The following is a 25,963-nucleotide window of genomic DNA, read 5'->3' on the forward strand; positions in this document are numbered from 1 at the left end:
GGAGTCCTTCTGAGGGGCGGGGTTTACAGTGCGAAGGGGCGGGACCTGGAAGACAAGCGGCACTCCTTCCTCGGAACGTCGTCTGCCTCCCCGCCCCTGCGTTCGACCGTTGCCAGGAAACAAGAGTCAACGCTCTGTTTTTGGCCGAGCCCAGCCAATGAGCTGGCACGCCATTGCCCAGTTGTGCGTCGCTGGGCGGTTACGTGTGGTGCGCGGGGGCGCGGGATGCGTGTGGCGCGGGGCGGGGCGCGGCTAGTGCGCCTGAGGAACGATGGCGGCGGTCTGAACTCACCTAGTACCGCCGCGCCGACAGGGCCTGGCCGGAGTCGGCGTTGTGTGAGTGAAGAGTATACGCAGACCGGAGGGCCCAAAGAGTCGCATGAGGGAATGAGGGACTGGGGAATGATGGCACCGAATTTGGTGACTATTGGTTGTGAGGGGACAGGGCGAGGGGTTGGCAGGTGGTGAGGGGCTAATGAGTGGGAAGGCAGGGTAGCAGGGTGAAGAAACTAGGGATCAATGGACGAGTAAGAGGCTGGTTATGTGAGAGGAGGGGAAGTTTTATGAAGGGACAAGTTGAAGGAACTCATGAAAACGATTTACTAAGAGGCTGGGTCTCCTGAGGGCAAGGGGGAGGGACAGTCCTGGGACCAGAGTGAGTGGCTAAGGCCTGTGCAAGGAGTGGGAGAGTAAAGGGCGAAGGTGGGACCCTTGGGGATGGCGGTGAATGACGAGGGAGCTGAAGGCAGGGCAAGGGAGGAGGGAATGAAGGTGATGAGACGTATATATGGGTGTGAGGTGGTTGGTTCTGTGGCCTCCTTGGGTGGACCGTCCTGTCCAGTGAAAACAGTAGTTTGGGATTGAGTAGAACAGCTTGGGTGGAAGTGTTGTGCACTTGTGTCCCATGCTCCCATGGGTTTGGAGGGGGAAAAAAGGCGTCATGGGCAATAGTAACTATGATAATGAAAGTGATTTTTGAAGTTCTGTCACCAACAGCGTAATCATTGGAGCCCCATTTCCCTCAAGTTCTTCATTTGGACTGCAAACAAGGTGGACCCTTATGAAGTTTTTTTCCTCCCTCTCTGCCTGCTTCTGAGCAACCTTACTCCACTGTTACACTTTACATATGGTTGTCATCTATATTGGAATGACCACCTTCAGTTGCCAATTCTACTTTCATGGAAGTCACATATCACATATGACTATATTTAGACTCCCAAATAGGATGGTCTTTCTCTCCTTTTCTTGGAATTAAATTAAAAATTACTTCATTGAGGTAAATTTATGTACAACAACTCATATTTAAAAGGTACATGTGATTAGTTTTGACAAACATACATTTTTACAAAACCATTTTGAAGATACTAAATATTTTTACCATCCCCAGAAGCTTTCTTATTCCTTTGCAATTAATTCCTCCTGCCACATTCTTTAATTGACATCACTTTAGTAGTATTTTGCAAGTTCCCTTCTTTTCACCAACACAGACACATGAAAATTTTAGAAAGTTTGTTTGTCATTCAGTGATAATCGACACTTTCAGAATACTGAAATTTCCTCTCTGCTAATGATCTGCCATGAGCTGAAGATGCCTTGATGTCTCTCTAGTCTAAAACAAAATTGTCCTATCTAGATCATTCCCTGAGAATTAGGAGCAGCATCAGTCCCCATTCTGTTCCAGAGTCTTGGCTTTAGAACCAGCTCTTCTAACTATAGTATATTTTCATTGCTTTTCTCTGGAGGCCAAATAGGACTTCATACTGGTGGAACCCTTGGCAGCCTGCCCAGACAGCCAGAACCCTATAGGATCTGCATGGGTAATACAGGGTTTAGAGTAGTGTTCCTAAATCCTGGGCCAAGGGCTCAGTCCATGATAGTTTTCAGCTGTATGAGATGAAAGGCGAGAAAGAGAGCATAGTGAGTTTTTCATTAAGATAAATTTATTCTGACATTATAATTTTTCTTCCTTTGGTGTTAAAGTGCTTTTTCACCCATGAAATAATGGTGACAGTAGATGGTGAGTTTTTTTAAAAAAGATCCTATTTTCCAAAATAAAAAGTAACAACTGTATTTTTAAAAAATTCGTTTCTACTGGTTAACAAAATTCTGAAATTTACAGTGTGATGGTGACTATTGTTAACGTTGAGGAAGCATATAACATATTAAACAGTGATTCTGTTTAACTTCTGACATCTGAAGAGCATTCATACTTTCATAGTAATCATTTGCTATGAAGTAAAAATGTCATGCTTTACATAGAAATTTCAAATTTTACTAGATTTACATTGATACCTTGTGTTGTAGGCAAAGGAAATAATTCTTATAAATGAAGAATCACATTCAGAAGCTAGAAGTCACATATGGATAAAGTGGCAAAACTGGACTCAGAACTTGGTTTCAGAGTGAGTGTGACTTGGGGAAAGATTTGTAAATAGAATAAAAGTGATTTGGGACAGAGAATCTAAGACTGACAAAGTTTTTTTTTTTTTTTTTTTTTTTTTAAAGATTCGTAATTGTTCTGTTTCCAAAAGAGAGATTAAAGGGGCTTTGAGGGCACAGAGTTGAGGGTTTTGTTTAATACTTTGTCAATGACATGGTAACAGGTATGCATAGCACTTGGATAACATCAAGATAATGATAGGATAAGCAAAGTCGCATATTAGAGGATTCTTAGGAACTGTCCAGATTCTTAGTTGCACTTGATGGTAAGCTTATTGTATGCTATACTGAACTCTTCATTGAAATAGTAGTTTGTTAAATACAAAAGATTTATGTTCTAGAAGATGAAACAGATGAGGATGATGATATAGACATAGGAACATGTTTGGGGGTGTTGTATGTAGCTGTTTATTTCATATCTGCTATGTGCCAGGCACTCTGCTAAGTGCTGGAACAAAAAACTCATTCCTTTACATATTCATTCATTTATGCACTCAGTAAATACTTCTTGAGCATATTGACTGTTCTCCTGTTGCTTCCATTTTATGGGATAACAAAATAAGTAATGGTCCTATGAAATCTCATGGAGTTTGCAGGCACATGAAAAAATAGTTTCAGTTTAGAGACTGTGAAATATAAAAATATATCATAATGAGGTGATTACTTCTCTGTCTAGTCTGTCTCTCACTGTGTTCCAAACATACATATCCAGTGATCTATTTATCTCTACAGGTATCTCAGAATTAACATGTCTAAAACAGAACTTATATTTATATCCTGAAAATGTGTTTTTGTAACCTATTTCACTTTAGACAAGGACTTCATCATTATCCTTCATTCTTTCTGCTCCTTTATCCCCTGAATTCAGTCACTAAAATCTTAATACGTTTTCTTCTCTGTTATCTTTTTTCTATTTATTTCCATTACCATGGCTTCATTATTAAAGCCTTGGTTTAGGTCCTGTTCATCTCTCTTATGATTTTTTTTTGGGGGGTGTATTGCCTTAAAACTTGCTCTTTTCTAATTCATCCCTAGAATGGTCTTTCTAAAAATGTAAATCTGATCACAGAACTCATTGGCTGTGTCCTTTAGGACAACATCCAAATTTTTTAACATGGCCTCATTTGGCCTTATTTTCCTCTTCAGCCTCATCTTCTGCCATTCCCTACTTTGTATTCTAGCTTGAATAGAATTGTTCATAGTTCTCTAATGAACACATTACTGTTTTGAGCCTTGAAATCTTTGCAGTAGCTGCTGCTTCTACTTGGAATGCCTTTTCTTTTCTATCCAGTGAACTTTTCTTATTCTTTTAGGATTGGTTTTGTCAATGTCAGTTAACGGAAGTAGAGATAACCATGTGTGAGGTGAGGATTTGGTGTTGTAATGGGAATCACTATGTGATAGAGGTTCGCTTCCTGATTATAAGGCTCTGCTCTAGTCCTATGAAAAGATCCTTGTAAGAAGTAGAGATGGTATTGGGGAGAGGGGAGGTGTGAGTTTGGACCATATCCTGACACTCTGTCTGAGGGATGGAAAAGCTGGGAGGCATGTATGAGCTGAGCTCTAGAGGTAGGCTCCTACTGGGTGGTTCCCCCCACCCCTTGTCCTTTTTATTCTTTTGAGGTTTAATCTGGTCTTTCTACTTTCAGTATTTAGGATAAAAGCCCATTCATGCTTCTTATATTGGTAATCAGTCTTCTTGCCTGTGAAGAACCATTGTAGGGAGGGGTAAACCTTAGTACTTTACTGATATGTTCTTGGAAGGTCTTTTTGGTTTCTTCCTGCCTGATGTAGATACTGCACGTGTATCCCTGCCCCCAGCTCTCTCCTGTTTGCCTCTCCCAGGGCAAAGGTTCTTAGGTAAAGCTGAGCCACTTCCTCCCCTGGGTCTGCTGTTCTGAGACTGATTGACACTCTTGCTGTATGTACCTGTAAAGTTGTATTTTGGACCCAAGGTGAGGGCCTCACCATGGCCATTTGGAAGTCTTGAGAGATCAGCATCTTCTTCCCCTTTTTACTGTGTGAGTGAGCCTGAAGGTAAATCTGGAAAGAGGGGAGTCTACCCTTGTTTTGGACTTTGCTACGGGAGGAAAAGAGTGATAAGAGGGTGGTAATTCTGCCACTTTGTCTTGTTCTGAACTGTGCTGAGAATATCAACCTATGTATGGCCTTTTACATTTTTTTCAACATATGAACAGGACCTAGATTAAATATTGGATTTTGGATTCTGAGTTGCTGATTCCAGTGTGGTTCTTCTCTTTGCAGTCTCTAGACAGGGGTGGGGGAGGCTGTAAAGAAAGGTCCTGGAGACCAATCTTCCTTGGGTTTGTGAGCAGTATTCTTTTATGGCTAAGAAATGGAGCAGTAATGGACATCCCAAGTATGTATGTTAAAGTTAGGAGCATTTTGTTAATCTTTGGAATTGAGTTCCAGAACTGCCGAAGGCAGTTTTTTAGATTTGGACACATTAAAATCTTATTTTGCTGAGATTGGATAGTTGGCTCTTCTTCAGCTTACTGGAGTATGAGTGGGAGGCGGTGAGTATGGACACATCAGAGCAGATTAGATCTCTCCTCTCAGAGTTGTGGGCTCCTTGGTTAAACAAGATCAGAAGAGGAGGAGGAAATAAACATGTAATTTACAGAGTACTTGCATTATGTCTGAAGTGCTACATAAGTTATTTAATTCTTAAAGCTAGTAATACTTATTTCACCAGGAATTTATTGATGAGGAAACTGAGTCTCAGATGTGGGAAATGATTTATTTAAGGAAACTGGAAAATGATTGACTGAGGTTCATAACTTTGAGGGATTACAGAGCTCAAGCTTTACCTATTACTTTGTGTTATATTTTTCCCATATTTTTATTTGTGAATTATAATTATACATGATGGTGGGATTTGTTGTTACATATCTGTAGATATACATGAAATAACAATATAATATGGCCAATATCATTCCCCAATATTTCCTCTCTTCCGCCCCCCTGGTCCTTTACTATACTGATTTCTCTTCAGTTTTCATGCACCACCATTCTTTTCTTTTTTTCTTCTCTAAAGCTTCCACATGTGAAAGAGATCATATAACCCTTGACTTTCTGAGTTTACTTTTTGTTATTCTTGTGTGATGATAGGGTTTCTATTTGTTTTCAGTCTCAAATGAAATGTAATGAAGAAAGCATTCTGTAAACAGTGATATTCTTACATCAGTCAGGCTCCTCTTGTAGGTGACAGATGGTCCAAGCTAGTTTTGAGAAGAGTTTAATAAAGGGTCTATATTTACAAAGGTATGGGCAAGGTTTAAAGAGACCAACAAGGGATGATACAGTGTCCTGGGGCTGAAAACAATCAAAAGGGCTGGTAATAGGGGGCAAGTTCTTACCATTCATTTAACTGTTGAAATTCTCTTCCTTAGTCCATGCCTCCTTGGAAAGTAGGTACTTTGGAAAATATGTAAGTACTGTTTTCAATGAATCCTTGCTACTCTTAGCTACTAGTATGTGTGATGACTATGTTCTATGGATTATAGGAAACCATATATGAAAGACTGAGCCTTCATTCTTTGGCTCTTCCATCTCCTCACTCCTCTTTTACTCTCACTTTCCTGGACAAAAAAGAAAAGGAGGGTAGGTTGGAGAAATGGAGGTGGTAAATGTAAACTTCCATCTTTGTTTTCATATTTACTTGAAGGCACCCATCTTTTATTACTATTTTCTTTCTCAGAGTATTATACCTCTTTCTCATGCTAATCCTATGCTTTATTTTTTTGTCCATTATCTGTATCTTATTTATCTGTAACCTCCCACTTTTTTCAGACTTCTCTTTTATGTTTTTGTAGTACTGGGAATCAAACCCAGTATGCATGCTAGGCAATTTCTATACCACAGAGCTACATTCCTAGCCCCAGGCTTCTTTTGTCTTTTACAAACACCTTGGAAGCTCCCTATCCAAAATTAAAACATGAAAACTCTCTTGACTTCCTTCTCCACCCCAGTTTCTTTAAGCTTTGCCCTGTTTTCCGTCTTCCCCATATCACTGAATTTCCTGAAAGTGCACCTTAATACTTTTTTGACTCCTATTCATCCTTTAAGCACTTACTTTCCTAAGTTTATAAAAAAAACTTGACTAATAAAACTATTGACCCATTTTCAAATTTCATTCTACTTATTTTTTTCTATGAAATTATACAGTATGGACAATTTCCAGTTCTTGAAATATCATTTCCTTGATTTCTAGATAATTATTTCTTGAGTTTCTCCATTTCTGATAGCCTCCACAGTGTTTTTCTTCAAAGGCTCCTCTTAACTTTCCTATATTCTAGTTTTCCTGATTTCACCCTTAGCTCCTGATGATCTCCTTGGATAACTCAATCTGCTTTCATAGCTTCATCTATTACCTATATGCTGGTAACTCTTGAATTGTATTTCTAGTTTTAATTTCACTCTTGAGCTCAAGTATGATTTTTCTACTTGCTTCTGGTTATCATTAACATTCTGGCAAGTGTCTTAAAACTTACCATGTTCAAAAACTATACTCATCCTCTTTTCTAAAACACAAATCCCCTTGATATATTTCTTAGTCTATTAATGACATCATCATCTTTATTATTATTATTTTTACTGATAATCCCTTATTCTCCATTCATTTGTCAGGTTTTGTTGCTTTTACTTTGTGATTAATTTTAATCAAGAGGGAAATTACCTGAATTTTCATCCAAATCCTGCCACTTACTAACTGGCTAACTTTGGGCAATTTGTTTAACCTTTCTGGGCTTTAATTCCTTACATACAACATGGGTATAGTAGTACATAGAGAGTTTTTATTAGGTTTAAATGAGCTACTTCATGTAGTACTTAGAGTGGAATCTGGCATGTAGTAAGTGTTCAATATTTTTAGCTATTATAATTATCATGAAGTTACCTTCAGTTCCACAAGCATTTTCTAATGCCAGGCACTATTTGGCAGGGATTATAGAGGAGGTTTAATGATATGACTCCTTATTAGAAGAATAGATACATTATAGTATAAATAACTCATTTGTAGACACATTATAGGTTTGAATAATTTCAGTATTTCATAGGAACATGATAAGATAGAGGTGACCTCAGATTTAGCTTTTTTTTTTATTACTTTTACCACCTTAGTTCTTGACTTTTGTTTTTTTTCCTGTACTGGGGATTGAATTTAGGGCAGGGCCCTGAGTGTGCTAGGCAAGTACTTTGCCACTGAGTTACACCTCCAGCCCTTTTTATTTTTTATTTATTTTTTTTAATATTTATTTTTTAGTATTTGGCGGACACAACATCTTTTTGTATGTGGTGCTGAGGATCGAACCCGGGCCGCACGCATGCCAGGCGAGCGTGCTACCGCTTGAGCCACATCCCCAGCCCCCCTTTTTATTTTTAATTTTTTTAATTTTTTATTTATTTATTTTTTTCTCCAGCCCTTTTTAAAAAAAGAAATTATTACAGCTTCTAATAAATTGCCTTTTGCCATCTGTCTTTTTATCTTATACTGCTATCTCATTATTTTTTTATTATTTTATTTCATATTTTTTAGTATTGAGGATTGAACCAGGGCCATTCCACCACTGAGCTACATATACCTTTTTATTTTGAGACAGGGTCTTGCTGAGTTGCTGAGACTGGCCTCAAACTTGGAATCTTTCTGGCTCAGCTTCCCATATGTTAGGATGATAGGCGTGTGCCAGGCTATCTCACATATTTTTAAAAAGGCCAATCTGATCTTGTCATTTTTCTTGTTTAAAAATCTCCTTTGTTTCCAGGGTGTCAATAGATAAAGCCCAAATTCCTTAGAATGATGTTCAGTGATGTTTATACCTTTACCCATATGTACCCTTCAGCTCAATATTGTGCCTCTCTGCTCTGAATAGTTTGTGATTAAGACACAGTGAACTTGCAGCTGTTCTTCAAATCTGTCACGCTCTTTCACAGTGCTGTATTTTTGTTTATACTATTTTGAATATGAAGAAAACTTTTCCCTTTGTTCTCTATGTAACCAGTATTCATTATTAAGGACTGCTTTGCCTCTTACAGCACTCAAGGTAGAATTAGTTGCTTTCCTTCATGCTCCTGACACTTAGAAGTATTTCTATTTATAATTTTGTTGCAGTTTATGTTTATGCCCCACAGCTGTTCTTATCCATATGTATTTCCAGTGCTTACTTAGCACAGTGCCTAGTAATATATCAGTGTGGATGTATATTGAATTAATTAATGAGTAATTCCTGTCTGCTGGCCCTTGCCTTTATGATACTGTCACCTGTCTTACAGAAAGTTTCGTTTAGTATAGTTGCTGCTTTCCTTAGTTGAGATCTGGTAATTGTGAGAGAGTATCTGTATGAAAGAGGTGTTGGTTAATATAACTGTAGAGAAAAATGGGGAGCTAGTTTCTATTTTTCTAGATTCTTTCAGAGCCCCCCCCCTTTTTTTTAGAGAGAGAGTGAGAGAGGAGAGAGAGAGAGAGAGAATTTTTAATATTTATTTTTTAGTTCTTGGCGGACATAGCATCTTTGTTGGGATGTGGTGCTGAGGATCGAACCCAGGCCGCACGCATGCCAGGCGAGCGCGCTACCGCTTGAGCCACATCCCCAGCCCTCAGAGCCCTTTTTGAGTATAAAGAGGGAAATAACTGAACCACACTTTCTACAAAGTTTTTATGCTTACCAACTGACAAGAGAATGGTGGAAGTGATCACTGGATTATGACTCGGGCCATTAGGCAGTTTGGTATTTCTTATTCATTCATTCATTCATTCACTTAAGCATTCATACATTGAACAAAAATACTTGATACTGTGCTAGGCACTGGGGAAAAGACAGTAATCATAAAAAAAAAGGCAGATAAGCCCTACCTTCAAAGAGTTTTTTTGTTTTTAAGTGGGGAAGATAGACAATCAAATAAATAATTTTAGATATGGAAACTGAGAAGAGGGAATAGGATTAGGAAGCTATAAAGTGAAGGTGGGAAGATGAGCCATGTGGATAGAATTGTTAAGCAAGGCCTCTGAGATGATGTTTGAAAAAGAATTGAGTAATAAAAGTAATATGAAGAGCAGGAGAACATTCTAGGCAGGGAACAGAAAGTACTCAAGAAGGCCTGTGTAACTAAAGTATGAGAGAGGAAGAGAATGATAGGAGGTTGTGCAGATTAGATTATACAGGCTCCTATAGACCAAGGTGTAAGGAATTTGCATTTTTACCAGTGTGATAGAAAATCATTGAAGGGTATTCATCAGAGGAGAGATGTATGTAATTTAGGTTTTAAAAATATTACTCTGGTTGCTATGTGGAGAATGAATTTAGGATGGCAAGAATGAAGCATAGAGACCAGATTGGAAGCTGTGAGTCCTTTTACTAATGAATTGGTCTTGGAAGGAAGAGAAACTAGGATGTGGCCAGGCTTTTGGCCAAATCATATGAGTGAATGTTGGTATCATATATAGAGATGAAAAAGTCTTGGGAAATAACAAATTTGATAGTAAAAATCACAAGTTCTGATTAAGTTTTAGGTGCTGGCTGTGTGTATGCATTTGTGTATATATATGTATGTATGTGGAGTTTTCAGTGAAGTGGTGATTCTGAGTGCTTCTGCCTGGGGAGTAGAGAGAGATAAGCTTCTGTTTATACTTTTCATTCTCTCTCTTTGAATTAGATTTGTTACTCTGGACTGGGCAGTGACCTCTGAGCTTACTACTTCAATCTGGTGTAATCTCTGGCTCCATGGCCAGCTACTGGCTCATACAGACCGGATGAAGCACACTGGAGACAGAAGTGGAGAAAGCCTCCAGCTGGCAAATCCTTGGAGTGTAGTCCTCTGGCTGCTGGCCCTGTCCAGCCTTCCTCATGGAGAGGATGAACTGGCTGAGCAGACTGGCCTCCAGGGGTCCTGGGAACCGAGTACCTCAAGGGGCCAGTCTGCAGACTCCAGTCATGGCTGACCCTGAGACTTGCCTCATGGTCTTCAAGAATCACTGGTCCCAGGTAAGAAACTATATGCCAGAGTATCTAGTGGCCTCCTGAGTTGTCCTAATTTTGTGTTCACTGTTTTCAACCATTCTATTTAGTTACTTTATCATCATCGATGCCTTCTGTCTTCTTTTTCCCCAGGTGGTGCGAATCCTGGAGCGGCAAGGCCCTCGGGCAGCTGCTGGAGGTGCAGATGATCTCAGTGCTGTGCGCAACCATACTTACCAAATGTTAACACTTTTGGCCGAGGATCGTGCAGTCCCTTCGGCCCCCACCTGCCCTGGGCCCCTTCTTGAGTTTGCTCTACATGAGGATCTGCTGACCCGTGTGTTGACATGGCAGCTACAGTGGGATGAGCTTGGGGATGGGGTCGAGGAACGGCGGGTTGAGCAATTGAAACTATTTGAGATGTTGGTGAGCGAAGCTCGTCAGCCCCTGTTGCGGCATGGTCCAGTTCGTGAGGCTCTGCTCACCCTACTGGATGCCTGTGGCCGCCCTGTGCCTAGTAGCCCAGCACTGGATGAAGGCTTGGTGCTACTTCTCAGCCAGCTATGTGTGTGTGTGGCCCGGGAGCCTACATTGCTTGAATTCTTCCTGCAGCCACCTCCTGAGCCAGGAGCTGCCCCACGTCTTCTACTCTTTTCTCGCCTTGTCCCTTTTGTCCATCGAGAGGGCACTCTGGGGCAGCAGGCCCGTGATGCCCTACTTCTGCTCATGGCTTTGTCAGCTGGGAGCCCTACTGTGGGACGCTACATCGCTGATCACTCTTACTTCTGCCCGGTTAGCACCCCCTAGGATGGGGTGGGGTGGGGTACGGCATATGGTCATTGTATAGACTGCCTAGGATAGGGGATTTGGTATGACGTGATCATTGGACAGAACCTTCCTACCAGGAAGTGTGGAAAGGCCTTTTCCTCCAGGAAGGTCCTCAGATTTGAAAGCACATCTGCCCCCCCCCCCCCCCATCTACCAGAGTTGGAATGGTGATGAAGCATGGACCTAGGTGGTTAGGGCAAATACTAAGGTTCCTTATGAACCAGTGTTCCAGGTGAGGTCCTGGCACATTGGGTGGCTAAATAATGTGCTTTGGTAATAGTTCTTACCTCTATTCCTAGGAAAATTTTGGACTAAATCCTAATCTTTATATTGCCTGAGCCCTTGGTAACCTCCCCTAGGTGCTGGCCACAGGGCTAAGTGCCCTGTACTCCTCACTGCCCCGAAAGATTGAGGTTCCAGGGGATGATTGGCACTGCTTGCGACGGGAAGACTGGTTAGGAGTGCCAGCCCTTGCACTGTTCATGAGTTCCCTAGAGTTCTGCAATGCAGTCATTCAGGTAGGACTGGGGTTTCCTAGGAGGTGTGGCCCATGGTCATCCTGGGAAGATAGGGTGGGAAGGGTACATTCCCTGGAGTTCTGCTATTCTGTACTATACTATCCTACTCCCTTCCAGTGATGTCATAATACCCTTTCTTTTCTCTTACAACACTATAGGTGGCTCACCCTCTGGTGCAGAAGCAGCTGGTTGATTATATCCATAATGGGTTCCTGGTGCCTGTCATGGGCCCTGCCCTGCACAAGGTGAGAGTCATTGGTGGCAAGAAATATTAGGGTCTAAACTACAGGGTGGTAACCTCAATGTGGGAGGTTTTTTTTTCCCCTCTCTGCTTCTGGTTCTTTTTTAGAACCAGAAGTAACTGAGTTCTAAATATATCAATGAGTTAGTATATGTGCAAGGAAGCCCTGAGTTTCCAAATTTTCCATTCCCTTTGTCCAGACCTCTGTGGAGGAGATGATCGCCAGTACCGCCTATCTGGAACTTTTCCTCCGGAGTATCTCAGAACCTGCCTTGCTCCGTACCTTCCTGCGATTCCTGTTGTTACACCGGCATGACACCCACACCATCCTTGACACCCTCGTTGCCCGTATTGGCAGCAACTCCCGGGTATGGCCTTTACCACTGTTCTTGGCTTAACCTGGGTGAGCCATCTCTCTCTGACCTTTGTTCTCAGAGGGTGTTCTTACTTTTCTTTGGATTTTGTGTCGAGCAGTCATTTCAAAATTAGGGATTAAACTTTTAATCATTTCGGGTACAGAATTTAATCTTATTTCCTTGTTTTTATTATTCATGAATCTAGAACAGTTACCTTTTCTGGATGACTTTGGCTGCTCATCATGGCTATAGGTTTTGCCATTCTTCAGTGTTTATAACATTGCTCTAAGGTTCTGTTAAGGTATTTATAGCTTTGTAGTCTGTTGTGGGTAACTTGAGATCACTTTGGGTTTGTGTCTACATTGATAGATAATCCAGCTGTTACAGTAAGCTTACCTTCTCTCCCCTTTAGATTTACTTCATTGGAATGTTACTTGGGACATGCATTTGTTCATATACCTGCATTCTTTCCATCTACATTTTTTTTTGTGGGAAGTGGTACCAGGGATTAAACTCAGGGGCACTCTGTCACTGAGCCACATCCCCAGCCCTGTTTTGTATTTGATTTAGAGACAGGGTCTCACTGGGTTGCTTAGCACCTTGCTTTTGCTGAGTCTGGTTTTGAACTCTCAGTCCTCCTGCTTTAGCCTCCCAAGCTGCTGGAATTACAGGCATGCACCACCACACCCGGCCCTCCTACATATTTTTATTGAATGTTCATTGTGTGCCATACCATTTGCTATGCTATAATAATAGACATTGATGACTTCCTGTAGATTATTTTATGGGAAATATAGAGAAGAAAACATAATAATAAAATAATTCAAAAGTGTGGTAAATGTTATGAAAAAAAAAAAAAAACCAAACAGGTTACTTAGAAAATAATAGGGTGGTCAAGAAGACTGCTCTGAGGAGGTGACATTGAACTGAGGCATAAAGTTGTGAGGAGTTAGCCTGTTAAATATCAATGAAGGAATAGTCTAGGCAAGGGATCAGCATACAAAGGATATCAGATAGGGTAAGAGCTTATCATACTTTAGGAAATGAAAGACCAACGTGACTGGAGGCGTATGAGATGGAAATGAGATGAAAGTTTAGAGTTAGGTAAAATTCAGATCATGCAAGGCCTTGTAGATCCAGGTAAGAAGGATTTTAATTAGTAGAAATGTACATGAAATGGGAGTAAATAGTTTCCAAGTAATAATGACTTAATGTCTTTCTAGGGGAATAAAGTATTAGCTTAGCTATAATTAGTCCATATTAAAGGACTTTGTGACCTCCATTTTGGTTCTGGGACCATCTTTGCTTCCTTTTTTCATTAAAAATAGTTAAAGTTTCCTGAATGCTTGTGCTTAAAATAGAATTTTTTTTCAAGCATTAAGACTTCTAGAAAACTGTTCTTAAATTAAGGTACGTGGTAGTATGGTTTCAGATCACTGAGATTTCTGGATAGCTATGTTTTATACAGGTGTAGTTTTTAAACAGGTAAGTTAGTGTATGTAAGAAATATTACATACTGGCTCTGATTAGAACAGTTTTTATCAACCAGATATACAATTCAGGATCATCTGGGGAGCTTTGAGGATGACAACAGTAATCACAGATTCTAAACTCTATCTCAGAACTCTTGCATTGTATAGTCTTATAGTGTGTATGTTTGTATGTATATGTATGTGTATTTTTTCCTCCAAATATTTTTTATTGTTGTGTTATAGTTGTACAGAATGGTAGAATTTGTTGTTACATATTTGTACATGCACAGAATATAATAATATAACTTGGCCAGTATCATTCTCCATCCCCTTTTTGTCCCCTCCTCCTTCCTCCAGTCCTTTACCTTTCTCTACTCTTTTGGTTTCCCTTTGATTTTTATGAGATCCCTCTCCTTTCTTTTCCTTTTCCTCTCTAGCTTCCACAAATGATAGAAAATATATGACCCTTGCCTTTCTCAGTTTGGCTTATTTTGCTTAACATAATGTTCTCAAGTTCCTTCTATTTTCCTTCAAATGACATAATTTCATGGTTTAAAGATAAGTAATACTCCATTCTTTATCCATTAGTGGTCATCTAGGCTTTTTTCATAATTTGACTTTTTGTGTGAATTGTGCTGTTATAAATATGGGTATGCATGTGTCACTATTGTATGTTGACTTTAATTCTTCAGGATAAATACTGAGGAGTGGTATAACTGTATAATATGTGGTTTCCTTCCTTGTCTATTGAGGAACCTTTATATTGATTTTCGTAGTGGTTGTACTAATTTATAATCCCACCAGCAGTTTGACTGTTCCTTTTTCTCCACATTTTCTCCAGCATTTTTTAGAAGACTCAAAAAACTCCACAGAAGACCTCTATAACTCATAAATGAATTCAGCAAAGTAGTAGAATATTATTGTTTGTAATCTCTTTTTTTGTTGTTGTTGTTTTTTGTTACTGGGGATTGAACCTAGGGGTGCTCAACTACTGAGCCACATCCCCAGCCCTTTTTATATTTTATTTAGAGACAGGCTCTCACTGAGTTGCTTAGGGCCTTGCTATATTTCTGAGGCTGGCTTTGAACTTTAGATCTTCCTGCCTCAGCCTCTGAAGCTGCTATGATTATAGGTGTGCGCCACCATGCATATCTTTATTGTTTATATTCTTGATGACTGCCATTCTGCCTGGAATGAAATGAAATCTCAGTTTAGTTTTGATTTTCATTTCTCTAACAGTGTTAAACATTTTTTCATATACCTGTTGGATGTTTGTATTTCTTCTTTTGAGAAGTTTGGTTTATTTGCCCATTTATTATTTGTCCAATTTATTAATTGGGTTATTTAGGCTTGTTTTGGTGTTAAGTTTTTTTAGTTCTTTATATATTCTAAATTTTAATTTTCTGTTGGAAGAGCAGCTAGCAAAAATTTTCTCTCTTCATATTTGTAATTGTTTTATTTGCTATGCAGAAACTTTTTTTTCTGGTTTTTTTTTTTTTTTTTTGAACCAGGGATTGAACTAAGAGGCACCCAACCACTGAACCTCAGCCCTATTTTGTATTTTATTTAGAGACAGGGTCTCACTGAGTTGCTTAGTGCCTTACTGTTGTTGAGGCTAGCTGATCTTCCCGTCTCAGCCTCCTGAGCTACTGGGATTATAGGCTTGATGCAGAAGCTTTTTAATTTGATGCCATCTCATTTATTAACTCTTGACATTAACTTCCTGAGCTTTTGGGGTCCTAGTGAGAAAATTATTGCTTTGCTTGTATGTTAGAGAGTTGATCCTATGTTTTCTTCTAGGTTTTGCCTAGTTTCTGGTCTAATTCTTAAGTCTTTGATACATTTTGTGTTGACTTTTATGCAGGGCAAGAGATAAGAATCTAGTCTCCTTCATCTACATATAGATGACCAGTTTCCCCAGTATCATTGTATATAAAGGCTAACTTTTCTTCAGTTTACGTTTTCCGCACCTTTGTCAATGGTCAGATAACAATATCTGTATGGATTTATATCTCTTTTTTTCAATTCTGTACCATTGGTCTATGTGTCTTTTTCTATGCCAGTACCATGCAGTTTTTGTTACTGAGGCTCTCTAGTGTAATTTGAAGTCAGGTATTATGATGCCGCTAACATTGCGTTTTTGGCTTAGAATTGCTTTGAGAATTGATTTTTGGACTGTTTTTTCTAGTTCTGCTAAGAATGTCATTGATAGTTTGATGAGGGTTGCATAGAATCTGTATATTGCTTTTGATAATGCGGCCGTTTTAACAATATTAATTCTGTAGGGCATGTACATTTTTAAAAATGCTCCAAAAAGTAATTATAATATGTGCTTTGGTTTAACATTTATTGATGGAAACCAATAGGGAATAGATGTCAAAAGTTCACTTTTACAAAGATAACAAAGAGGTTTATTTCTCATTATGCCATAGTTAAGCCATGGTCATATTCTATTTGGCCTCATGTAATGCCCTGTTTATGTTTAGAGACAATTGATTTTCTTCTTCAGGTTCTTTTTCTCTCCCTGTGTTGGGATCTGTCCATTTTCTTTTTGTGATATCTTATCCTAACTTCTTCAATCATTTGTTATTATCTTTAGTCCATGGTAGTTATTTCTGTTAGTCTCCCATTTGATCTTTGATCTTCAGCCTTTTGTGTTCTTAGGGTATTTCTTCTTTGTGTTTCTTGTTCTTGAGATCAAAACTCTTGTGTGATTACAAGGTGCTCATGTTAAAAATATAGGTGCTCTCCTTTTCACTGTCTTGTTCTTTCAAGCTTGATGTTGTTGAACTGACTTTGTAACTTATATAGCCTGTCTTTTGTGCCTTAAAGTCAGTCAATGTGCCTAATTATCTGAGTTAGTTTCCTATTGCTGTTGTAAAAAATTACCACAAACTCAGTGGCTTAAAATAAATAAAAATTATTTTATAGTTCTGGAGGACATGTTTGGATTGTTGGCAGAATTAATTACCTTGTTTTGAGACAGATCTATGTTTTCCTGCCGACTATCCACTGAAGACCATTCCCAGCTTGCAAAGCCTACCAGTGTTTCAGCTCTAGATCTCCTTCTTCCATCTTCAGACTAAGCAGTGCTGTTTCACTTTTCTTTTTGACCCAGCTGGAAGATTCCCTGCTTTTTTTCTCCCTTGTGGTTTGATCCGACACACCTACATTATGTGGGTAATCTCCCCATCTCAAATTTCATAATTTTAATCACATCTACAAATTTCCTTCTGCTGTGTAAGCTAAAAATATTTATAGGTTCAGAATATTTACAGGTTCAGATGTGGACATTTTTGAGGAACTGCTTTCCAGTGAGTCTTAATTTTTTATTGCTTGTCAAATTAGTCATTTAGGATAAGCCTCCTGATTATCCACGCTATCCAAAATGTAAACTGCTATCTCATCTTTTTCCTATTATGTGGTTGGCTTATTTATTTATTTATTTTTTGGTACCTGGGATTGAACTCAGGGACACTGACCACTGTGCCACATCCCCAGCCTTATTTTATACTTTTTTATTTAGAGACAGAGTCTCACTGTGTTGCTTAGGGTGCCTCACCATTGCTGAAGCTGGCTTTGAACTTGGAATCCTCCTGTCTCAGCATCCCAAGCCTCTGAGATTATAGGCATGCGCCACTTTACCGGCTTGTGGCTTTTGGTTGGCTTTTAATTCCCCTAGTCACTTAACAATTAGCACCTAATCTATACAGATAGTGCTCTAGACAAAGAAGGTTCATTTAGTTGTCTTGAGAGAGTTCAAAGTATCTGACATACTTGCCTTGGGAAGTATAGAGTACTATGGGGATTCAGAGAAGTGAGGGAGAGCTTACATAGATTTGTTCTTTTTGCCTAGCCAGAGATGAACAATCCTTCCTTTTCTAAAACAAAAAGTTTCCCTGCTCTGGACCCACCAACTTTTCCTTTTCCTGTCAGCTGTCTTTGAGCTTTTCTTTATTCTGTCTCTGAGAGGCACTGAAGTTGGAGAGTGACTCAAGACTCCTTGTTCACAGCTCCACCCACTTCCCAGTTGGGATTTTTCCAGGTTCCCTCTGGTTTCTTATGGGAAGGCTTTTTGCTGTAGTCTCAGCTGACAGTCATTCACTTGGTTATTGTATTGCTTTCTTTCCTTTTAGTCATTCATTCTGTCACAGTATTTCTTAGTGTTTCTTTTTTGGGGCTTTCATTCAAATATTGCTGGAGTTTCAGCTGACATGTATACCTAGCCAGAGAATCTGCTGATATTTGTATGGCCTATAGAAATTCATTGTGTCTGACACATGATTCATTTTTATATGTGAACACTGAAGTCTTGCCAGAGATCTTGTGAACATCTAGTTAATACTTGAATAACTATTATGTGCCAGGCCTTGTGCACATTTGTTGCTCTAGAAGTGGTTGGTTGGGCCTGGGGCTGGGGGAAGGCTGTTCTCATTTAGTGAATAATTTGGAGAGTAGAGAGCTCTTATGTTGAGTCCCTCTTTTCTTCCTCCCAGCTCTGCATGGTCTCTCTGAGTCTCTTCAGGACCCTTTTGAACCTCAGCTGTGAGGATGTCCTGTTACAGTTGGTTCTCAGGTACCTCTGGGGGCAGCGTGGAGGGATGGTTGACCCTTAGGGCCTTGAACATTGCTTGGGTGATGGGCTGTATTGGGGTAGCTCATGAGTATCCTCTTGGAGCCTTGCTTAGCCATTTAGTTCCATTGTCCTATTTTTCCAGGCATGCTCTTTCCTTTCTTATCTACCATGTTCCCTTTCTGCTTTCTTTTCCAGGTATCTTGTCCCGTGTAACCATGTGATGCTGAGCCAGAAGCCAGCTGTGCGTGATGTGGATCTTTATGGACGAGCAGCTGACAAGTTTCTCTCTCTAATCCCACGCTGCTGTCGGCACCATGCCTCCAGCCCACCTCGTCCAGAGCATGCCTCGTGGGCACGAGGTGGGCCTACCAGAGAGGCAGGGAGAAGGGAGGACATCACGGGTATGGCCTGGATTCTGGGGGAGCCTAGCAAGAATGTGGGGCTAGGGTGAGGGGAGGGAGGTGAACATGAGTGGCATTCCTTTTTGGGGGAGGTTCTGGGATTTGTTATTAGTATATTTGAGTTGTCTTGCAGGGAGAGGATTCGTGAACTCACCAAAGAAATTTAGAGTGGATTCTTAGGCTAAGCTATTTCTTTCCTTCACTTCAGTCCTTTATTTTTCCTGTTTTCATTCTTTGGTGGTGGTGGTGGTGGTGAAAAGGGGTGGCAGATAAGGGAAAAGTTTGTCTAGAGGTTGGAGAGTCAGCTATGTAAATGAGTTCCATGCTTCTGCCTCTTCATTGCTTTCTTTATTAGTCTCCCTTGGTATCTTATATCTTGTATGTCTGTCTCCTTGATTACTCTTATGTTTTCTTTTTCCCCTCTGAAGGCCCTGGAAGCCCAAGTGTTGATTCCTCTTCTGTGGTGACAGTGCCTCGGCCCTCTACACCATCTCGTCTGGCTCTCTTCCTTCGGCAGCAGAGTCTGGGTGGCTCTGAGTCGCCAGGCCCAGCACCTCACTCACCAGGTCTTGCTAAATCCCCAGCCTCCAGCCCTGGCCGACGTCCCAGCCCTGCAGAGGAGCCTGGTGAGCTGGAAGACAATTACCTGGAGTATCTGCGTGAGGCGCGCCGTGGTGTGGACCACTGTGTCCGAGCCTGCCGTACCTGGTCTGCCCCTTATGATGGCGAGCGGCCCCCTCCTGAGTCCAATCCTCTTGGCTCCCGGACTAAGAAACGCAGCCTACTACCTGAGGAGGACAGGGACAATGGGGGGGAAGGGGAGGAGGAGGAACTAGGGAGTAGGGGGCTGCCTGGGGGCATAGGGGAGGGCCCTGGTCACCTGCCCCCTCCCCAACTCAATGGGGTGCCAGGACCATGGCCTGAGGGGGCCAAGAAGGTTCGTCTGGTGCCGCGTCTGGTGCCACAGGAGGGAGCTGGGGAACTGCTAGAGGGCACCTCTGAGGGCATAGCAGGACTAGAGAGTTTTGGGCAAGAGCTCCGGGAGCTGGAGGTGGCATTGAGCAATGGTGGAGCTGGCTCAGAATCCCCCTTAGAGCCTCCACTACCTCTTGAGGAGGAGGAGGCCTACGAGAGCTTCACCAGTCCCCCTGAACCCCCTGGCCCCTTCCTCAGCAGCCCTTTGCGGACTCTCAACCAGCTGCCGAGCCAGCCCTTCACTGGTAAGCTACTTAGCTTAGGCCTTCCCTTTTGTGTACTTTTTGCATGTTCTTAACATGTTTGTGCTGATTTCTGAGACTTCTTGGCTATGTCATTTCTGTATACTTGCCTACCCCTCATCCATTTTGCTTGGGTCCCTTCCAGATACATATCATGTCATAATTGTGTTTTTGTATATGTCTGTGTCTTCCATGCTTGTGCACTGGTTTGAGTATTGACTTATGTTTGAGCCTTGTATGTCTGTCCTTTGTGCATGTTCCTTCTTTTCCCCTAGTCTGGCTGTTTCCTGGGATTTGTTATTAGTATATTTTATGTTTGGTGTGTTCTGGTGAATCATAACAATATTTGAACATATGTGCTGTCCTTTTTGAGAGGCACCTATAAACCTCTGTTCTGTGTCATTCCCACCTGTAATCTGTCTGGGTGTTGAGTCTTCTGTCAGTTCTACTGTGGCCCAAGGTTAGTTCTTCTGTTTTTTCCTACCCTATTCAGCTCCTTCCTTCCTGTCTCTTCAAATAAGGGATCAAGTTCTTCTGTCCACTGCCCTTGGACCTTCTTGGTTGCCTTGACTCTCCAATAAGACTGTTTTAGGGATTTATGATTAGTAGTAAGGACAGAATCAGAAATGGTAAAATACCTCATTGAGGGCAAATGACAAAGCATGGCCCTGAACTCCCAAATGAACCCTTCTGGGTTTTCTGGAATGTTCCTGGAGCTAGTCTTGACCTGAGTGGTTGGGCTGACTCCCCTTTGTTTCTGTTAAAGCATGTGTAGCCCTCATCTGTCTCTAATCCTTACTCCATACCCGGCTCCAAGAAAAACAAACAAAATCTCTGAAGCTTTGTGATTGTTAAAATTTAGACCATAGACTTTGGTGAGGCATACATTAACATCTCATATTTGCCATTGGTGTGTGTAAATCACTTATTGTAATAAACTCAACAAGTGGTAGCTACTCACTAGAATTATCAACTCTGGGTGCATAACTGATGTACATTGGGCAGCCACTCATCTTATGGTTGTTTGTAGTCAAGTTGTTATGCCTTGATTAATTATTGTCATACTGGGCCTGAAATATGCTTCTGTTCTGCCCATGGGACTTCTGCTCTCCAGTCAACTTCCTTGTTTTAGAGACTATAGAAAATATAGTTTTCCATTTATTTAAGCTATGCTTTGCTTCTTGGCTCATTACCAATAGGAGGTAGTGTGCAGATTTTACCATAGTCTTGAAATATTAATTGAAGCTTTTTTCTTTTTTGTAAACTCATCTGAGCTTTTTGGATCATCTCTTATAAGAAATTCCCAGGAAATGAGAAGAACAGAAAAACGAAGTGTTGAGTTACCTTAGGACCCTGTTAAGCTAGTTAGTTGTCTTTGAGCCAAGGCTAGTTGTGGGAACCTAGATCTTTTTTAGTATTCACCATCTCTTGCCCTTAATTGTAATTTTGGTTCAATTCACAGTACAGTTCTTAGATATACTCTCTTTTCTCCAAAACCCCTGATCAGAAAGACTAATGGATCTAGATCTAGTGCTAGTGATGTGTTTTAGTTGAGACTGTCTCTCTCACAAATAAAACTGATCCCCTTTTGTTATTTCCTTTTCCTTCAAAGAGTCTGTTTACTATATTCTCGAACTAAACTCTCCTTTTACTGCAGATTTCTATTCTACCTCCTTGGTTCCTGGCTCCTGAAAGACAGAGCTCCCATGTTTTTTCTGGTCCCCCAAAGATTTCTCCTCTAAATATAATCTGTTTGTCTTGGCTATACATTTTTCTTGCTTCCTTTCTTACCAGGTTTAATGTTCTTCTGTCTTGTGTGGGACCTGATTCTGAATTTTGGTCCTAATTACTGTCTTTACCCAGTCATTCTTCATCCTCTTGGGTGAAGCTTTTCAAAAACTAAGATTGTTTTGTAGCTTATGGTTATAATCAAACACATAAAATTTGTCAGATCTTAGACTTAATACTTTACATTGATATCTCTTTGATCCTCTTAATCACCTTATGAGGTAGGTATATTTTCTTATTTTACCAAGTAGGAAACTGAAGTTTGGAGAGTTCTTACTTATTCAGTAATATATAACTAGTAAAGGGTAAAACTAAAATCTGAAATGATATTTCTGTGACTCCAGAGCCTAAGATCTGACTCTTGAGAGCTCAGATGTATATAAAGCTGGCATCTGGACTCTTGCAGTCCATGTTGTGTCTGCCACCTTATTTCCTCCAGAATAGGTGGTCATAGGATATCAAACATACCCAGAAACTGACATACAAATAATTTTCATCCTGTGGGGATCTCTTGTTTTTGGGAGGAATGCGTGCATTATGCATTGTGTTCAGGCCTTGTGTCCTTGTGCCCACCCCTCCCCCAGGCCCCTTCATGGCTGTGCTCTTTGCCAAACTCGAGAACATGCTGCAGAACTCCGTCTATGTCAACTTCCTGCTGACGGGGCTGGTGGCCCAGCTGGCCTGTCACCCCCAGCCCCTGCTCCGCTCTTTCCTGCTCAACACCAACATGGTCTTCCAGCCCAGTGTCAAGTCCCTGCTGCAGGTGTGCGATGCATGCATGCATGGGTGCGTCCAGGCTCCATGGTGGGCCAGGCCCGCAGCTGGAGTGACCCTGGGTGGGCTGGGAATAGGCTCAGTGGGACTAGAAAGGACTGTCAGTCTAGAGCCACCAGAAGTGTCATAAAGTTGTGCTTTATAGGTGCTGGGCTCTGTGAAGAATAAGATTGAGAGCTTTGCGGCCTCCCAGGAGGACTTCCCAGCACTACTGTCCAAAGCCAAGAAGTACCTCATTGCCCGTGGCAAGTTGGACTGGGCTGAGGGTCCCACAGCAGGACCTGCCCCCCGCCGCTCCGATCCCCTAGGTGAGGCCTGTCCCACCACCCCTCTCCCTACCCTTCCTAGATAACCCCTTAGCCCAGGTTAGCTGAGCTCTTATTCAAGGTGAAACCTTGTGCCAGGAACTAGAGAACTGTAGAAAATAGAGCCTTGATTTGTCTTCAGGCATTGATTCCGAGGCTACAACATTGGTCTATCAATTAAGAGCCCAATCAGCAGTATTAGCAAAACCAGCTTTTAAATGGACAGGAAATTTTAAATGGTCAGGAAAGCGGACATAGTAGTCCATAGTTTGAGATATTTTGAGACCTTACAAAGGATGTGACATTTAACATAGTCCTTAAGAGACAGTAGGATTTAGGTAGGCAAAGGGGGAGAATGTCTTTATTGTTTTGTTCAGGAGATATCCTGGACTGTGTATGTGTAGCTGGAGCAGGGGATTTAGAAGGTGATGGAACAGTTGGTGGTAAGGCAGGAAATATTTGGCCAGAGCAGAAAGTTCTCCAAGCCAAAGTTGGGCTGGTTAGAAGTTGAGAAATGTATTTAAGAAACTGGAGGTTCTTAAATCGGAAGTGGAGAAATGGGTAAGTTAGCAGAGGTGAATTGGAACTAGGAGAAGGAAGTTAGCAAGAAGAGTCAGGAGGCTCTGTCATAATGCAAAAGTGGTCAGCAAGGCTTGAATTAGAATAGTGGAAAAGAAAAGAAACATTTGATAAGGTAGATATGGAATAGATATATTGGCAGAATTTGATGAGTGGTTGTGGGGATAAGAAAGGAAGAATTAAATGAGAAAATGGAATTTTAAATAGAGATATTTAACAAGTATCTGAACACTTGACATATTGCTGAATTCCCTGTTCCAAAAACAAAGGTTTTTGGAACAGGGAATTCAGGGCAGTATAAGATATGATCTCTGCCTTCAGAGAGCATACAATATAGACAGTGACTAGAGGAATATAGTAATGGAGCAAGGTTCCAAAGGTGGTAGAAATAATGAAATTGAGCACTCGGAAAAAAAATTAACTTTGGACTTGAAAAGGTTGGTCCCTCACCTTTTTGGGCAAACATGAAGAGAAAAATGTGGAAATGACATGTACCAATGGAGTTGTGAAAGTGTGGAGGAAGATGTTAGGGATTTCATGTCATTCTTTTCTAGTGAAATTGGAGGCAAAAATGATATGCTGAGAGCAGAGATGAAATGCAGGTTTAAGGAGAAGCATGTATGAGTTGGGAAGAGACTCTCACAAGGGTTATTGTTCAGCTGTGAAGGCCCTGCTGAAATTACTTAGCATGATTTCCTAATGGTCTATTATACTGTGACTATTTCTTACTTTTACAGTTTTAGTACTGGGGTTCCTGGAAGAACCAGGGATATAAAGGTAGATAAGACAGTCTAAGTTCATAAGCTCAGATTTGTGCATGAGGTAGAAGACATCGAAATAAATTATTAAAGTATGTTCAGATAAGGGCAGTAAAATGGGAAGACAGTGGAGAGCAAGTCAGAGGAGGTTTCCCAAAGAAGTGGAGAGAGTAAAAGTCAGAAAGGATGAAAACAAAATGAAACATAAGAGAGAATAAAATGTAAGGAGACAGAGCTATAAATGCATGTAATGTATCTGTTGGGTTCCAAGTAGGTAGGTGCAGATGCAAAGGTAAGGTTGGGGTATGGAGAGTTTTGAGAATAAACTACAGGAGGTGAGCTTAGTTGTGAGTGCTTCTGAATGCCAAATGTAATAATGTCTCTATAGATGATATTAGAGATTGGAAATGGAAACTGCTATCATAATCTAGAGGCTAGAGTCCAAGCTAGAATAATGATCATGGGTCCAGACCTAGGAATCCTTTAGAAAATTAGAGAGAAGACAGTGTTTTGAAGGTTTGTTTGAGTCTAAACCAACATAAAGTTGTCTGACCACAACCAGTGGGAGGAAGGTTTTTGTGGGTATAGGACAGGGACTGGTGAATGTTGAAATGGTCATACCAGAAAATAGATCTTAGAGGGAGAGTGGTGTATGACAGAAATGAAATAGTCCCTGAACTATGATGGCACATATAAGCCCTGTGAGTATTGATGGAGCAGAGGATGTGTGTCAGGTGTTATAGCTCTGCATAGGAAGGGGAAGTAGTTGACTCTAGTTTTGGAGGGTGATAGAAAGCATAAAGTAAGGGCATGTTATAGACTGAAAATAAATAGTGATTAGAAAGAAGGGGAATCCTTCCTAGTGAAGTGGCATGGGGAAGGAGGAAATCACAGCTGGATATGAAGTAGCTCAGGTGTTGACTAGTTAAGTCTGAGAATGATGGTTGACTGGATGGGGAAGCTTATGTAGAGAATTAAAGGCTTGACAGGTAGCCTTTTGGTGCTAGAATGAGAAAGAATACCTTCCCTCTCAAGTCCTGGGTCATCTTCAAGGATGGAACAGGAAATGGAATTTGAGGTTCACTTCTGCTCCATCTTGTCCTTCCATTTTCTTAGAACCCTAGTGGAGAAGTCCAGGAACCTGGGGGTTGGGGGCGGGGGAATCTACTCTTTCAGACTAAGATAGGTTCCCTGATACTAGCACCTTCTTGATAACCCTGTTTATTCTCAGTGAAGAGCCGGAGGCCATCCTTGGGGGAGTTACTCCTGCGGCACGCACACAGTCCAACCAGGGCCCGGCAGGCGGCACAGGTCCTTCAGCCTGGGAGAGACGGAGCAGGACTTGGCCTAGGTGGGGGCTCCCCTGGGGCTTCAACTCCAATTCTACTCCCCCGGGGCGGGGCCCCTGAGCGCCAAGGTGAGGCTCTTCGTGTCAAGAATGCTGTCTACTGTGCAGTCATTTTCCCTGAGTTTCTCAAGGAGTTGGCTGCCATCTCCCAGGCCCATGCTGTAACTTCGCCTTTCTTGTTGGATACTTCAGAGGAGGGATCTGGCCCTCCCATCTCAGGCTTTGGACCCCTCAATCCTTAATTTTCTTCCATGGACAATCAGGGCCATAGGTGGCCTAGGCTGAGGCCAAGGCCCAGGCTCCTTTTTATGTTTGGAGGCAGTGGCAAAAGAACTTTTTAATTTATTTCAGATAAATGTTTTATGGAGAACTTGTTGCAATATGTATAAA

The 25,963-nt window shown here is 41.2% G+C and overlaps 1 protein-coding gene across 4 annotated transcripts; it reads left to right on the forward strand.

The window, feature by feature from the left end:
- Nucleotides 1-248: 248 nt before the first annotated feature.
- Fhip1b (FHF complex subunit HOOK interacting protein 1B) lies at nt 249-25,963 on the forward strand. Of its 4 annotated transcripts, none has more exons than XM_026414367.2 (13): nt 253-336; nt 2,305-2,402; nt 10,111-10,439; nt 10,566-11,204; nt 11,600-11,758; nt 11,917-12,003; nt 12,200-12,367; nt 18,324-18,403; nt 18,599-18,804; nt 19,233-20,024; nt 22,394-22,572; nt 22,729-22,891; nt 25,457-25,963. In XM_026414367.2, exons 3-13 carry the CDS (start codon nt 10,302-10,304, stop codon nt 25,813-25,815), a joined length of 2,970 nt encoding a protein of 989 aa, XP_026270152.2. In that variant the 5' UTR covers nt 253-336; nt 2,305-2,402; nt 10,111-10,301; the 3' UTR covers nt 25,816-25,963. The 4 variants fall into 4 exon arrangements, with proteins under 4 accessions (XP_026270153.2, XP_026270152.2, XP_026270155.2 ...); XM_026414370.2 differs by having other exon boundaries at nt 18,599-18,762; XM_026414368.2 differs by lacking the exon at nt 2,305-2,402 and having other exon boundaries at nt 249-336.

This window comes from Urocitellus parryii, chromosome 4 (assembly GCF_045843805.1).
Source record: "Urocitellus parryii isolate mUroPar1 chromosome 4, mUroPar1.hap1, whole genome shotgun sequence".
Lineage (NCBI taxonomy): Eukaryota > Metazoa > Chordata > Mammalia > Rodentia > Sciuridae > Urocitellus > Urocitellus parryii.